The 17,500-nt window shown below is 40.0% G+C and overlaps 1 protein-coding gene across 1 annotated transcript in view; it reads right to left on the bottom strand.

Annotated features, from left to right (window-relative positions):
- Nucleotides 1–17,500, bottom strand: part of LOC135091473 (glutamate receptor 1-like) — a 452,327-nt gene that overhangs the window by 34,003 nt on the left and 400,824 nt on the right. The window contains 2 exon segments of the mRNA XM_063989131.1: nucleotides 8,998–9,135; nucleotides 14,518–14,623. Coding sequence (XP_063845201.1) covers nucleotides 8,998–9,135; nucleotides 14,518–14,623 — 244 coding nt within the window.

Genomic DNA, 17,500 nt, shown 5'->3' with positions numbered 1-17,500 from the left:
AGGAGAGGAGAGAGAGAGAGAGAGAGAGAGAGAGAGAGAGAGAGAGAGAGAGAGAGAGAGAGAGAGAGAGAGAGAGAGAGAGAGAGAGAGAAAAGGAAATTGGACCTCACTTTATATACTACGTGGGGTACTTCCTGTCATAAAGTGTATATAGGAGGAGGAGGAGGAGGAGGAGGAGGAGGAGGAGGAGGAGGAGGAGGAGGAGGAGGAGGAAGTGAAATTAATGAAGTAAAAACGAGGAAAGAAAGAAATAAGTAAAAAAAAAAAGATAGCGAAGAATCAAGGAGACAAATGAGAGAGAGAGAGAGAGAGAGAGAGAGAGAGAGAGAGAGAGAGAGAGAGAGAGAGAGAGAGAGAGAGAGAGAGAGAGAGAGAGAGAGAGAGAGAGAGAGAGATTCAGCAAGCCACACAGCTAGAGATAGACACAGGGTGGGAGAGAAAGAGAAGAGAGAAAGTGAGAAAGAGAAAAAGAAGAGAACGAAGAGGGGAAATGAGGGGAGGAGAGCTCGATTACGTTCATAAGTGTCATTTCCAGATAGCATAAAACTTGAGGAAGAGGAGGAGGAGGAGGAGGAGGAGGAGGAGGAGGAGGAGGAGGAGGAGGAGGAGGAGGAGGAGGAGGAGGAGGTGCTGGTGGTGGTGGTGATGGTGGAGGAGGAGGAGGAGGAAAAGGAGGAGGAGGAGAACAATGATGGTGAGAAGGAAGAATGAAGAAGGAAAGATAACGAAGAGAGAGACGTTGAGAAAATAAATAAATAAATAAAGGAGAGAGAGAGAGAGAGAGAGAGAGAGAGAGAGAGAGAGAGAGAGAGAGAGAGAGAGAGAGAGAGAGAGAGAGAGAGAGAGAGGAAAAGAAACATATAAACAAAAAGACAAACACAAACAATAAGACAAAAATATACGAAAGCTAAAAAAAATAATGAAAATAAAAGAAATCTGATAAAATTCCAAACAAACTTTAAGAAAAAAATAAAACAAAACGAAAGAAAAGAAAACACGAATAAAAGCAAGAGGGAAAAAGGGAAAAAAACGCCATAAAAGCATCCGACGAGAATTTTCCGTAGCAGTAGGTGAATGTGGAAACACTATTTTGGGAATACCTGAGTTTGCGTTGCACTAAAAGAAAACGTAGCACCAAAAAGAAAACGAGAGTGAGGAGCGTAGGACGGAGAGGAGGGAAGAGGAGGAAGTGGAGATGAAAAAAAAACGAGAGAGAGAGAGAGAGAGAGAGAGAGAGAGAGAGAGAGAGAGAGAGAGAGAGAGAGAGAGAGAGAGAGAGAGAGAGAGAGAGAGAGAGAAAAATAAAAGGACAAAATAAATGGAGGGCAGAATAGGGAAGGGAGATACAAAAATAAATGGAGGAGGAGGAGGAGGAAATGGAGGAAGACGTAAAATAAAGGAATTAAGAGAGAAAAGAATGTAAATAAAAAGAAAGTATACACAATATAACTTATATTTTTCTTTCATTTTTGTGTTTGAAATACGTAAATGTGACGAAAAAGATTCATAGAGAGAGAGAGAGAGAGAGAGAGAGAGAGAGAGAGAGAGAGAGAGAGAGAGAGAGAGAGAGAGAGAGAGAGAGAGAGAGAGAGAGAGAGAGAGAGAGAGAGAGAGAGACAAACGTAAAGAAAAAAGTAGAAAGAAGAATAAAAGAAAAGAAGAAAGGAGAGGAAAAGGAAATGCGCAAGAAAATAAAAGTTGACACACACACACACACACACACACACACACACACACACACACACACACACACACACACACACACACCTTGACCACACAGCAGGAATCACGTTCATCCCCACACGCACACACACACACACACACACGAACGAACACACACACACACACACACACACACACACACACACACACACACACACACACAGACTGCGACGCTACTGCAGGATCCATAAATTGTCCTAATAGAGTTAAGAGCCATCCCAGTCACTTCCCGGAGAGACGTGCACAGGACTCGCTGCTTCTTCTTCTTCTTCCTCCTCTTCCTCCTCCTCCTCCTCCTCCTCCTCCTCCTCCTCCTCCTCGCCATTCCCGCCCCGTGCTTCTTATTATCCTTTTGTTTCTGCTGCTCCTTCTCTCCCCAGCACCATCATCCCTGCCCTTGCTGTCCTCCTGCTCATCGCCCTCATTGTTCTTGTCATCCTAGTCTCTCTCTTCTTCCTTTTTTTTTTTGTTTTTCTACCTCCTCTTCCTCTTGTTTGTTTCTTTTCTTTTAAGATTTCCTGTTATTCTTCTTTTTACCTCCTTCTTTTTTATTTTCTTATCATCCTCTTTTTCTACTCTTCCTTCTCTTCTTTTCTTCCTTTTCCTGCTAGACTTTCTTTTCCTTTTTCTACTTCCTCCTCCACAGTTGTTTTTTTATTCTTCTTTCAACTTCTGTTTGTTTGTCTTTACTATTTTTGTACTTATTCTTCTTCAATTTTTGCATCTATTTTTCTATTCTTTAATCTATTGTCGATTCTTCCCTTTTCTTTTTTTTTGTACTATTTTCACTTTTGTTTTTCTTATCTACATTTTGTATTCACTCATCACTCCTTATTTAATCTCTTTTTCATCAACACAATCTTTTTCTATTATTTTTACACTTTTGTTTTCACTTCATCATATTTTCTCTATTCTCGCATTCTTCTTTTTCACATCGTCTTATATTTATTGTTCCTTTACATCTATTCCTTTGGATTCTTTTCTTTTCATTTTCTTTCTCTCTCTCTTTCCAAGACCTTACTTTTTTTCTATCACCTTTTATGAGTCTACTGCAGGCCATGATTCTCTCTCTCTCTCTCTCTCTCTCTCTCTCTCTCTCTCTCTCTCTCTCTCTCTCTCTCTCTCTCTCTCTCTCTCTCTCTCTCCTTATTCATGTCTTCTTTTTCGTGCGCCTTTTCTACGTTATCATTCTCCCACATTTTTCAGTTTATTTTCTTATATCTCCTATTCGTTATCTATTTCTCGAACTTATCTTCATTCTCCTTCGCCTCCTCTTCATCACTGTCTTCCTGCTTTCCCTGTTTCGTCATCTCCGTCACTCGCTCGTTATCTAAATTTTATTCCACGTTTTATCCATCCTTGCATCACTCAATTATTTTCTTTTCTTCTCTTTCTTCTTGTCGTTTCCTTTTCTTCACATCGTCTCTTCTCCTTCGTCTTCGAAAGCAATTCAATATTTTCTTTCCTGCTTTCATCGCATTCTCTTTAAATTTCTATCCTTTCCCTTCTTATCTATCTATTTCTCCTTAATATAATTCTATTCCAAATTCTCCTTATTCCCATCTTCATCACTTATGCTTCTCTCAATCTTATAACTCTACTCTTTACTTATATAATGTTTTGTTACTTATCTTCCTCGTTCTTCTCTTTATCCTATTCTGAATTATCAATATTTTATCCTTCCCTATTCTATCTCATTATTATTCCTCCTTCTTCTTTGGTTAACTTTTTTTTTATTATCTCTGTTCACCTCATCATCCACATTATTCTTTTCTTCCTTCCTCTCCCTTACCTTGAAATTTCTTATCCCCTTGCACTTGTTTACTTTTTCCTTTTTCTTATTCATCTCTCTGCATTTTATTCCCTCCCTTATTATTCTCCTCTATCCTTCCTTCGCTGTTGTTGTTTCTTCACGCCTCATTCTCCTATGCTTTATTATCTTCATTTCTATCCTCCTCCTCTTCCTCATTCTTATTTTCCATCTATGTCCTCTTATATTTTCCTCACATCCTAATCTTTCTCCTCCTTCATCTCCTCTTACTCCTCTCCTCCTTCATTTTCTCTTACTCCTCTCCTCCTTCATCTTCTTTCTCCTTCTTTTACTCATACCACCTCTTTGTTCTCCTCTTCTCCATTTTCTTCCTCCTCCTTTTATTTCCCTTCCTCATTCTCCACATATTTCCTTCGGCTTCTCTTCTTTCTCCTATTTATTCTCCTCCAAATCTTTTTCTTGTTTCTCCTCCTACGCTCTTTTCCCTCCTCTTCTCTATCTACTTCCTTCTCCTGCTGTCCCTCTTCACTTTTTTCTCTCTTTTCGTTCTCACAATCTCGAGTTTTCTTCTTCTATTCCTTGTTCTTGCTCTTTTCTCTCCTCATCATCTTTGTTGTTTGCTTTTCCTCTTATCTCTCCTCCTCTTTGTTGTTCTTGCTGTTCTTCTTCCTTTTCCTCATCTTTTCTGTTCTCGTTCTTCCTTCTTCTCTTCTTTGTTGTTCTTGCTCTTCTTTATTTCATCTCCTGTTTTCTTTTTTGCTCTTATCTTTCTTCCGTCTCCTCCTCCTGTTCTTGTTCTGATCATCTTATTCTTTCTTCTATTCCTCCTTTTCGTTGTTCTGCTCTTCTTCCTTTTTCTCCTCTCTCCTTTTTTGTTCTTATACCTGCTCTTCCTTTTTTCTCTCACCCTCTCTTCCTCCTTCTCTTCTCCATTCTTGTTTTTGTTCCTCCTCTTCATTTTCTTCTTCCCTCTCCTCCTCCTTCCTTTTCTTGCTCTTGTTCCTGCTCTTTGTTTTTTCTTCTTCATTCCTCTTCTCCCTCCTCTTCCTCCTCTCCTTTCTTGTTCTTCTTCCTGCTCGTATTTTCTTCCCTCTCCTTCCCCTCTTCTTCCTCATTCCTTCTCCTCCTCTCCTTCCTTGTTTCTGCTCTTTATTTTCTTCTTCTCTCTCCTCCTACTCCTCTTCCTCTTTCTCCTAATCCTCCCCCTCTTTTATCTTGTTCATGTTTTTGTTTTTTTCTTCCTCCCTCTCCTTCTCTCCCTCTTCCTCTTTCCTCCTCCTCGTCCCGCAGTCAGCCACGGGTGCCAATCTGCCTCCAGGTTTCCAACACGTGGCACAGTCAAGAGTAATCAGGAATCCACGTGTTGTTATAATTACAATCTCATTAACACTGCACCACTCCCATCAGGGCGATATTCTCTCTCTCTCTCTCTCTCTCTCTCTCTCTCTCTCTCTCTCTCTCTCTCTCTCTCTCTCTCTCTCTCTCTCTCTCTCTCTCTCTCTCTCTCTCTCTCTCTCTCTCTCGTGCTACCATAAGAAAAACAGCATCACAGCAAAACCATTGGCAAGAATAAAGCTAATACCATTTAGGAAGAGAAATTAAAGCTACATCTACACAATCATAGCCCCCCCCCCCTCTCTCTCTCTCTCTCTCTCTCTCTCTCTCTCTCTCTCTCTCTCTCTCTCTCTCTCTCTCTCTCTCTCTCTCTCTCTCTCTCTCTCTCTCTCTCTCCCCTCGGGGCGCTAAGCAGGTGGATGTGTCGCAATCCACCTTAACAAACTCGCTACAAGGAAGAGTTTGCCCGCATGGAACCTGGCAAGTTTTGGACCAGCGCCAGTCTATTCTCTCTCTCTCTCTCTCTCTCTCTCTCTCTCTCTCTCTCTCTCTCTCTCTCTCTCTCTCTCTCTCTTGCCGTTCCTCTATTCGAATCCTACACCTTCTTTCTTCTACTTCTCCTTTCCCTCTCCTTTCCTCCATTTCTCTGTTTCCCTTCCTTCTCTCTCTCTCTCTCTCTCTCTCTCTCTCTCTCTCTCTCTCTCTCTCTCTCTCTCTCTCTCTCTCTCTCTCTCTTGTACCATCCTTCCATTCGCATCCTACACTTTCTTTCCTTTACCTCTTCCCTCTTTCTTTCTTTTTCTTCCCTCAATTTCCCGGTCACTTTTCCCCGTCCCTCTCTCTCTCCCTCCCTCTCCCACAATCGCTTCTCCATCCCTCCATCAAGAATCACTGCGCCCAGCCATGGCCGGAAGCTGCCGCAGAAAAAAGGCAGCATCACTTTTCAAAGGACGCAATAACACACACACACACACACACACACACACACACACACACACACACACACACACACACACACACACACACACACACACACACACACACACACACACACACACACACACACACACAGAGTCAATTATTCCAAGAACTTCGCTATCTGAGTCCGCTTAATGCTTACAGAGAGAGAGAGAGAGAGAGAGAGAGAGAGAGAGAGAGAGAGAGAGAGAGAGAGAGAGAGAGAGAGAGAGAGAGAGAGAGAGAGAGAGAGAGAGAGAGAGAGAGAGAAAAAACAAACACAATAGGGAATTAATACCAAGGGAAAAGGAAAACTAACCTAAAACACAAAAGAAAATGAAATATGACAACTACATTGACCATATTCTTCTCCCTTCCCCTCAACAAAAAAATAAATAAATAAATAAATAAAGTAAAAAATAAGTATAATTATTTCATGCATGCTGGTGAACAAAATACATAACATACAAATTAATAATATAAACTTCAAAATGCTTCTGTATATGAATTCTAAGGAACAGGTAAACATTCACTTTCTCGTTAATGAATTCACCTGCATCCTTCGGCCTTCATTCTTAGAAGTACCTGAATAAATATTGCTTTTCATTAATTTAAAAGATCCAATACACTCACGTAAACATCTGGATATTTTTTGCCCACTTAACTCCATCTGCATTTTTTTCCCTTCCGGTGGAGTGTCTGTGTTCCCAAATCTCGTTTCTTTTTTAATTCATCTTTTTTTCCCCTTTTCCTTATTCTCTCTCTTTTGTTCTCTTCCTTGAATCTGATTTTTGTCGTCTCTCTCTCTCTCTCTCTCTCTCTCTCTCTCTCTCTCTCTCTGTGTGTGTGTGTGTGTGTGTGTGTGTGTGTGTGTGTGTGTGTGTGTGTGTGTGTGTGTGTGTGTGTGTGTGTGTGTAATTGTTGGCTAGTCTGTCTATATATCTGTCTGCCTCTATATACCTGTTTTTCTCTCAGCCTTTTTGTTTTTCTTTCTGTCCTTGTCTGTCTGTCTGTCTGTTAATCTATTCATGTGTGTATCCTTTTTTCTTTGTCTTCCTCTCTGTCCATCTATGTACCCGTCTATTTATGTATATATGTATCTCTCTCTCTCTCTCTCTCTCTCTCTCTCTCTCTCTCTCTCTCTCTCTCTCTCTCTCTCTCTCTCTCTCTCTCTCTCTCTCTCCTGCAGCAATAAAGGAGCCTCGTAACACCGCTGGAATGGACTTAGTGACACTCTACCAACAATAAATCCACGCACATTTGACGGTGGGTTTATTATGAGACAGGAGAGACGGTTGGCACCCTACCTCACCCTCTCTCTCTCTCTCTCTCTCTCTCTCTCTCTCTCTCTCTCTCTCTCTCTCTCTCTCTCTCTCTGGTAAGTATCAATCATCCAATTCTCTCATTTCCCCTCCGTCCTTTTCCTTCCTTTTTCCCTCCTGTGATACATTACTCTCTCTCTCTCTCTCTCTCTCTCTCTCTCTCTCTCTCTCTCTCTCTCTCTCTCTCTCTCTCTCTCTCTCTCTCTCTCTCTCCTGAACTCTTTCCTAATGGCTGGCAGTAATGCGAAGGAAGGCAAGGGTTCTGAGAGGTGAGGTCCCCGGTACTACCAATTATAAGCTAATATCATACCCAAGGCTTATAGTAAACGTGATCTGGCAACATTACTCTCTCTCTCTCTCTCTCTCTCTCTCTCTCTCTCTCTCTCTCTCTCTCTCTCTCTCTCTCTCTCTCTCTCTCTCTCTCTCTCTCTCTCTCTCTCTGTGTGTGTGTGTGTGTGTGTGTGTGTGTGTGTGTGTGTGTGTGTGTGTGTGTGTGTGTGTGTGTGTGTGTGTGTGTGTGTGTGTGTGTGTGTGTGTGTGTGTGTGTGTGTGTGTGTGTGTGTGTGCTGCAGTCACTTAGTCCACCTCGTTTGCGTTTTCTCTTCAAGTTTCCGCAGTCTTTCTTTCCCTCCTCCTCCTCCTCCTCTTCCATCTTCCTCCTCCTTCTCCTCCTCTTCTCGACCTCCATCCACATTCTACGTCCTACATCCATAAACCATCTCCACATTCCCCCTTATACATAATACGACTATCTCTCTCTCTCTCTCTCTCTCTCTCTCTCTCTCTCTCTCTCTCTCTCTCTCTCTCTCTCTCTCTCTCTCTCTCTCACATCTCCCTACACTCTACTCTCTCTCACATCTCCCTACACTCTACTCTCTCTCACATCTCCCTACACTCTACTCTCTCTCACATCTCCCTACACTCTACTCTCTCTCACATCTCCCTACACTCTACTCTCCCTCCCCTCTCCCCATACATAATGCCTAACATCCTCCCATAGTAAACAGTGCATCCCTTCCCTCCCCTTCCATCGCGTCTCTTAATCCTCCCACATCCTCCCTTACCTGTGCCGTCCATTAGCTACTACACACATCCAAATCCTCCACATCCAAACCCTCTCTCTTACTTTTGCCGCTCAGAGAACACACTTTACTTTTATGTTTTGCTGATTATCCACGTGGGTTACAAAATAAATGGATGCTATATATAGATGAACAGAGGTAAGAGACTCCCAATTCGAAGTACAGCATTGGTGATAAATGTGATGTATAGTAATTCTAATAATAAAAAGAAAAAGTTTGATATGAAAAAAAGTAAACAACATATTTAATGAAAAGAGAGCAAATACGAAAAATGCAGGGAAAAGAAAACAGTGAAACCTCTTCATTAAAAAAAAAAAAAAAGAAACACGAATGCGAGGAAATTAATGATTTAAAGTCAACACAAACTTTAACAAAATAATAAAGAAAAAAATGAAATTGGTAAGAGTAACTAAGACAAGAAACAAATGAGAATAAACAGATCGATAGACAGATAAGCAAAGAAGCAGACAAATAATAAATAAGTAACTGAAGCAAGAAAAAATAATAAAAATAGATAAATACAGAAGCAAACAAGCAGAGACAAACAATAAACAAACAAATAAATAAATATATACAGAACCTACGAATAATCTTCTCCCCCTAAAAAAAAAACGGATCCTGCATTGGACTCATGAATACCACCCAAAAAAAAAAAAAAAAAAAAAATGAGCAAACCACCACCACCACCACCACCACCACCACCACCACCAACAACAACAACAACAACAACAACAACAACAACAACAACAACAACACCTACATCAACACCCTGACCAGCCCAGACCAGACACACAGCATCTGTACTCACCTTAGCACGAGTGGCGTCCATTTTAGACTTGTAGCAAAACTCCATGAGGGCCACCACCATGGACAGCACGAGGCCCCCCGTCAGGATGTAGAAGATGCCTGCCACATTACTGAGCGTGAGGGCGTTTGTTTGCGCCGTCTGCGGGAGGGAGAGAGAGAGTAGTAGTAGTGGTGGTGGTGGTGGTGGTGGGAGAGGAGGGGTGAGTTGGAAGAGGAAGAGGGGAGTGATTTGAGGGGCAGGGAGGGAGGAGAGGGGACGGGAGGAGGGAGGAGGGTTGAAGGAAGGAGAGGTTTCGAAAGAAGAAGAAGAAGAAGAAGAAGAAGAAGAAGAAGAAGAAGAAGAAGAAGAAGAAGAAGAAGAAGAAGAAGAAGAAGAAGAAGAAGAAGAAGAAGAAGAAGAAGAAGAAGAAGAAGAAGAAGAAGAAGAAGAAGAAGAAGAAGAAGAAGAAGAAGAAGAAGAAGAAGAAGAAGAAGAAGAAGAAGAAGAAGAAGAAGAAGAAGAAGAAGAAGAAGAAGAAGAAGAAGAAGAAGAAGAAGAAGAAGAAGAAGAAGAAGAAGAAGAAGAAGAAGGACAATAAGGAGGAGGAGGAGGAGGAGGAGGAGGAGGAGGAGGAGGAGGAGGAGGAGGAGGAGGAGGAGGAGGAGGCTAGTATTTGGGTTGGGCAGAGGCTCGATGACTGAACATTATTTATTAGGAAAACCAGGAAGGGGATATGTCAGGTGTGTGTGTGTGTGTGTGTGTGTGTGTGTGTGTGTGTGTGTGTGTGTGTGTGTGTGTGTGTGTGTGTGTGTGTGTGTGTGTGTGTGTGTGTGTGTGTGTGTGATATCAACACCTCACACAGAACGTCCTCCACAAATCACGAGATAATTGCTGAATACGTAAATATCTGCTCCTCCTCCTCCTCCTCCTCCTCCTCCTTACTTTACAGCCGTCCATTTCAGCACCTTCACATTTTCTCTCCTTTCTTCGGTCCGAGGCTGGAAATTCTACACTCATTGTCACTGTAATGTAAAGCTAATCCACATAAATTCCTGATCTATTTACAGTTTACTCAAGCTTTCTTTCCTTCACTGATCTTCAAGTGTAATGCGACCTAATGCTTCTCCTTCCATAAATTTTAACGTCGAAAAAGAAACAGGGCAAAATTTAAAGAGAAAAACGGAAACGTGGACGATTCAATACAAAATACAAAAAAAAAAGAAAGAAAATAAAAGTTACAGGAATTTTTAGTCACCAATACGACCTACTTTTCTTCTTTCTAGTCTTAAAATTCCTCTACCTCCTCTTCCACCTCTTCCTGTTCCTCCTCCTCCTACTACTCATACCTCTGTTCACCAATCATCAAATCCATAACCATTCTTTTCTTTCTTCTCGTTTTAAATTCCTCCTCCTCTTCTTCCTCCCCCTCCTCCTCTTCCTCACTCTTCGCTGTGTATTCACCAATCTTTCAATTTTGTGCTACTACTTCCTTTCTTCCCTTGCGTCATAAATCCTGATAATATTTCCTCCGCCTCCTCCACTTCCTCATTCTATTCCATTTCATAATACTCCTTCCCTCCCATTTCCTCTTTTTTTCTGTTCCTCTTATTTCTCAACTACAGTCCACTTCCTCTTCCTCCACCTTCTGTTGCTCCTATCTCTCCTCTTCCTCATTTTACTTCACTTACTCCTTTTATTCTTCCTCTTCCATTTCCTCGTCTTCCAATTTCTGTTATCTCTCCACTTTCTATTCTTTTTATTTAAATTCCACTTCTTCCTCCATCTTTTACTACTCATTTTCTTCCTCCTTCCTTATTCTACTTCACTTCCTCCATTTTCTGTTGCTTCTCCATCTTCTACTTTCTATTTAAACACCACTTTTACCCCTACTCTTACTACTCCTTCACTTCACTTCATTTCCTCCTTTTATTCTTCCTCTTCCTCCATTTTCTGTTCCTTATTCACCTACTTTCTACTTAAACTTGACTTTCTCCTCCTACTACTCCTCCTCCACCTCCTATTCCTTCTTCATTCCACTTCATTTCCTCCTTTCATTCTTGGTCTTTCTCCATTTTCTGTCCCCACTCCTCCTCTTATTTCATACTTAAACTTAACTTTCTCCTCCTCCTCCAACTACTATTCCTCCTCCTCCTCTTCCTCTTTCCTGCTCCTCCTGCTGCTGCTGCGATATTTATACAGTCATTCAACACAGTCACCTGAGCGAGGATACATCAATCTCACGAGCTGGAGTTCAGTGACCCAGTGATTCATCTTTTGCCTTTATTTTTTCCTCCTTTCTGCGTGACTGGTAGGAGGAAGAGAGGAAATAAGGAGAAAAAGATGGAGGAGGAGGAGGAGGAGAAGGAGGAGGAGGAGGAGGAGGAGGAGGAGGAGGAGGAGGAGGAGGAGGAGGAAGAGGAGGAGGAGGAGGGAGTTGTAAAATAAGAAAAGAGCAGCATAAAAAGGAAGAGAAAACAGGAAAAAAAAAAGAAGAGGAGAAGAGGGGAAGTAGGGAGAGCAAGAGGATAGAGAGGAAGAGTAGGAGAGACCATAAGAGAGGAGATATTTACATACAGAAGAAGGTAAAGAGGAGGAAGAAGAGTGATAATCGAAGGGTTACGGCGCAAGATGGTATAATAAGGAAAGACGTAATGAAGGAAACGAAAGAGGAATAGGGAGAATGAGAAGGAAGTGCCACAAAAAAGGAAATAAAGCGCAAGGATGTAATTTTGGAAGCAGAATACATAATGTTAACTAATTTTGGTGTTTTAGTGTTATACCTAAAATACATTATAGCTGAGGGTTTAATAGTAATACATTCTCTCTCTCTCTCTCTCTCTCTCTCTCTCTCTCTCTCTCTCTCTCTCTCTCTCTCTCTCTCTTTAGAAAAAAAGGGCAAAAGCAAAGCAATGAAAGAAACATCTTCACAAAAGAGAGAGAGAGAGAGAGAGAGAGAGAGAGAGAGAGAGAGAGAGAGAGAGAGAGAGAGAGAGAGAGAGAGAGAGAGAGAGAGAGAGAGAGAGAGAGAGAGAGAGAGAGAGAGAGAGAGAGAGATTAACAAATGAAATAAAGCCTGACGCAAAGAATGAATAGATAACAAAGAACTGTAAGGGGGAGGAGGGAGGGGGAGGAGGAGGAGGAGGAAAACAATGAAACAATAGGCGGAAAAATGACAATAAACTTAGGAGTCCAAATTTTATGAGTAAAGAAACTTATTATGACTAATGAAGAAAAAATAAATAAACAAATAAAAAAGATATATATATATATATATATATATATATATATATATATATATATATATATATATATATATATATATATATATATATATATATATACCTGAGAGAGAGAGAGAGAGAGAGAGAGAGAGAGAGAGAGAGAGAGAGAGAGAGAGAGAGAGAGAGAGAGAGAGAGAGAGAGAGAGAGAGAGAGAGAGAGAGAGAGAGAGAGAGAGAGAGAGAGAGAGATCTAGGTCATGAGGAAGAGCCATCCTCACCTGGGGACTAATTACACCTTCAAATGCACCTCAGGTAATATGAGGTGAAAATTAAATTCCGATAGAAGCAGTGAGCGTGGAGGAAAATAAAATTAATAAAATTTTAAAAAATATGAACTATACAATATTTCCTCCATGTTATTGAGCACGCACTATTTTTTTTTTTAGGGTAAATTTTCTTGGTATTTTTTATTTCAAATATTAGGTTGACTTCCATACCGTACCATGAACAACGTAAGCAAAAATTCGTTTCAATATGATTTTGAAGATAACAAGATGCGTGGCAGGAGGAGGAGAAAAAGAGGCAAAGTGCTATTAATATAAAAACACAAAAATTCAAAAGTAAAATTTCTCACGAGCTTAAATTTTTTTTTTTTAATCTCATTATTGATATGTGCATGTTTGTATATAGTCGATATGTGTATACAATTGTAAGTGTATCCAGATATTGTGGTTTAGGTAAAGAAAGTATAATATAACATTTATTCTTATTACGAGTATTATTATTATTATTATTTTTACTACTGCTACTACTGTAGTCACCATTATCAATAGTTACCTCCTAACCAAAAGGATTTTTTATAGCATTCATATTACTTCGCCAACTTTCATAAAACTTCTCTCTCTCTCTCTCTCTCTCTCTCTCTCTCTCTCTCTCTCTCTCTCTCTCTCTCTCTCTCTCTCTCTCTCTCTCTCTCTGCAGCATTCCTCTGTCCAATCAATAATCTAATATGCTCTCCTCCTCCCTCGCTTCTTTCCTCTCCTTCCCGCTTTCCCTTTCTCCCCTCACATTCCTTGACTCAATCACTTCAAATATAGTTACTCGGCATGCACAAGCGCGCACGCCACGCCACGCCACGCCACGCCAGCGCGCGCGCACACACACACGCACGCACACACACACACACACACACACACACACACACACACACACACACACACACACACACACACACACATACACATTCAACTTTTACACACAGCTACACTGTGTACATTCGTTTAATTTTTGATTTAATATCCTACACACACACACACACACACACACAATATACAACTGTTAGCGTAACGTAGTCCACTACAGACATCAACAAACAATCATTAAACACTTTTCGAACACACGCTAAACACACTATCCACCCCAATAACTTAACCCAATCTAGCCTTTCTGGTAATCTAACCATGCACAACCTGACCTAGCTTCTCCTTAGCTAACCTAACCAAACACGAACTGACCTAACCTGACCCAACCTAACCAAACTTACTCCAACCTCCTCCAACCTAAAGTTAACTAACCTAACCAAACCATATCTTAGCTCACCTAACCTAGCACTGCCTTATCACACCGTACCTAACACATCCTCACCAGTCTTAGTCTAACCTAACTAAACCTTCTTTCATCTAAATAAATTAAACTAATCTTATATCACCTTATTTAGATTAACCTAACGCAACCTACTAGACCTAACCTCACCTTTCTTCAAACTTAACCTAATATAACCTAAACCTAACCTTCTCTGTCCCGACACTAAGTAATTTAGATTAACCTTACATCACCTTACTTCAAATTTAGTCTAATATATCCTAACCTTCTCTGGCCCAACACTAAATAATCTAATTTAATCTAACCTCACCTTAGTTCACTTAATTTAGCACAGCATAGCATAGCCTAACCTTACCTCACCTAACTTAACCTTCTTTAATTTATAACCTAACTAACTTAACCTCGAATAACCTAAAACAAAAGTCACAAAAACATCACCAACCAATCACACGTACACTCACTACCAGGTAAACCACAGGTAATTCGCCTCACATGATGACTTCTTAATAGTTAACCCTTTGACTGCCACTTTGTACACCTTTCCCTAATTACCAATCACTCTTGAGACACCTTTACTTGTTCTACAGCCACATCCAATCTTTCAACCGGGAAAAAATTGCAAAATGTATTCTTTTCATCGCTGACTTTCTTCACGCATTGCTTCTGGTGCTGCTAATTGTTACGTGTCGCAGTGAATGGCAAAAGGAAGGAAGCTTACCAGTGTATCTTTTGAGCACTCCGACCTGTCGTACCACCACTTGTTCTTCAGTCTGGCCAGGTCCCCGCTCTCCTTCAGGCTGAGAATGGCTAAGTTGAGCCTCTCCCTGCAAAGAAAATGGAGTGTGAGAAAATGGAGAAGAATTGCGCAGTGTTTTCTTTTCTTTTCAATGTATCGAAGGCGGCCGGGCAAGAGCATAAAAATGGAGAAAAATAAAGTCCCACTATTTTGTTGTTCCAGAAAAAAAAAAAAAAGTCAAGCAAAGAAGAATACGAAATACAAGTAAGGTCAGTTTAGTTACGGAGGTGTCCCTACATTCCTCTCTTGGAACACTTTGGGGCACGGGAAGGGAAGGCAAATTAACACAAGCATTTCCAGAGTTTATTAATGGAAGGGATGAAAACCAAACCCAGCAAAAAGTTCCAGAATTTATCAGTGAAAGGAATGAAAAAAAAAGCGGAATTCCAGAGTTTACAAGTGAAATAAATAAAATAAAAAAATCAGCAGCTCCAGAGTTTACCAATGGAATGAAAAAGACACACCACAGAGTTATGGAGTTTACAAGTAAAAGAGATGAAAAACAAAAACAGCACCGAGTTTCAGAGTTTACCAGTGAACGGGATGAAAGAGTGACAGTACTGGTTAACTCTTGCGTTAGTGAGATGGACTGAATAGAGGTGAGCAAAAAAAAAAAGTTAGCTACAAAAACTGGGCAAGAAAACGGAGACGGTGAAACAGAGATAATTCCACAGCTTACCAGAGAAAGGGTGAAAGAGTGACGATACAGTTCCTGGTTAACTCTTCATTAGCGAGATGGACAGAATAGGGGTGAGAGTAAGCAGAAAGTCAAAGCTAATGATAAAGAGACTGCGGGAGAGAGAAAATGTGAAAACGATAGGGAGAAGAGAGAATAATAATAATACGAAGAGACACCAGGAAAGAATAAGAGGAGAGGAAAATTGGTATGGGGACGATAATGAGGGGAAGAGAGGAAGGAAGGAGGAGAGGCAAGAGGGGGAAAAATTGTAAGTACATTCAGCAAGGATAATAACAATGGCAGAGAGAGAGAGAGAGAGAGAGAGAGAGAGAGAGAGAGAGAGAGAGAGAGAGAGAGAGAGAGAGAGAGAGAGAGAGAGAGAGAGAGAGAGAGAGAGAGAGAGAGAGAGAGAGAGAGAGAGAGAGCATTGACGTCCCAATTCTTCGTTCTTTTTCCGCTCCCGGGACGAAGACAATGACGGAGGAAAAATAAAAAAAAGCAAAGAAATATAGCAATAATGATAATGAGAGACAGATGAAGAAAACCTCCACTAATGAATTTCCAAACGAGAGAGAGAGAGAGAGAGAGAGAGAGAGAGAGAGAGAGAGAGAGAGAGAGAGAGAGAGAGAGAGAGAGAGAGAGAGAGAGAGAGAGAGAGAGAGAGAGAATCTTGTGCATTGTGAATTATTTTGACGCAGGAAGAAAAAAAATGTCAATAAAATGGTGTTTCGTTAATGAATGTAAAAATACGAGCGCCTATTCTTTACAGCTCATTAGGAACAGAATGTGTCTTGCAGAAATTCTGAAGTGTAGAAAATAAATTACTTAAGAGCGAGGAAAACAAGAAACTTCATGAAAAAAAATGAAAGCAAATAAATCAATAAATAAATGGGCAAACAAAATATGCAATAATGCCTCAAATTTGTATTATATAGACATGGAAGAAAAAAAATATCTGCTTCGATTTACAGAGAACTTGATTATAAGCACTGATAAAAAAAAAAAATAAATAAATAAATACAGAGAGAGAGAGAGAGAGAGAGAGAGAGAGAGAGAGAGAGAGAGAGAGAGAGAGAGAGAGAGAGAGAGAGAGAGAGAGAGAGAGAGAGAGAGAGAGAGAGAGAGAGAGAGAGAGAGAGAGAGATGAATTGTAGATAAATATTACAAACTTCAATTAAAGGAAATATGTATTATAAAAAAAAATAAAGGAAGTTAAATAATCTTTACCAATAAAAGAATGGAAATATGGCAAAGAAAACAAGGACAGGAATTAAGAACATAATAAGGAATGATGGAAATTTAAAAGTTGTTAAAATGTGGTTACAAGAAACGGTAAAGAGATTATTAACTCATGAATATAGAAAAGTAGGAACAGAAATACGATATTTTATAGATATAATTTCATCACAGCACAACCAAAATAATTATCATTATTTTTCGTTCTGGTGAATGGTTCCGTTCCATTCTTTTTCTTTTCTTTTCCTTCCTCATCAAGTCAGATAAGCGAGCCGGTCTTGTCCCTTCAACATTTTTTTTTCTTAAGGACTGAACAGACGAACACAATGAGCTTTTAGAAAAGAAGAGATGCGATATCGTGATTTAAAAAACACTGAACATTTCGAAACGGAAACACTGAAAAAGAAAATTCGCTAAATACAGACGACTCGAACTGAATAACAATACAACCAGATGACACAAAAATGAATGAAAAAGGAATGAAATAATAATAAAAAAATAAATACCAAAAAAATGAAAGGTAAAAATGATGAACGTAGAAAAGACAAACAAATTCTTTTTAAGTGCTTAATCGGATTCACACACACAAAAAAAAATAAATAAATAAATAAACACAAACAGAACCATAACAATAAAATCCTCTTTGGAAATTCCTCCCACAGTAGCCAATCAGCTTGACACTGAAGCTAAACTATTTGCACTTTTAAACTCTTCGTTCTTTGTGAAACATCAAACAATATTCTTTCTTTTCTCTCTCTCTCTCTCTCTCTCTCTCTCTCTCTCTCTCTCTCTCTCTCTCTCTGATACTACACCTGTCTCCATTCACCAGGATAAATGATGGTGTTAAAAAGAGGAAACTATAAATAATTATTTGCGTTTGGAAAAATGATTGAGAGCAAATTAGTTTTCTAAAAAGTTCTCTAAATTATGTGAACTCAAAAAACAACAAATTAAACTATCACAGAAACAAAGTAAGAAATAAAAATAGGA

The sequence above is a fragment of the Scylla paramamosain genome, chromosome 37 (genome assembly GCF_035594125.1).
Source record: "Scylla paramamosain isolate STU-SP2022 chromosome 37, ASM3559412v1, whole genome shotgun sequence".
NCBI lineage: Eukaryota > Metazoa > Arthropoda > Malacostraca > Decapoda > Portunidae > Scylla > Scylla paramamosain.
The sequence above is the reverse complement of the archived record's forward strand: the minus strand, read 5'-3'. Positions and strand labels throughout refer to the sequence as shown.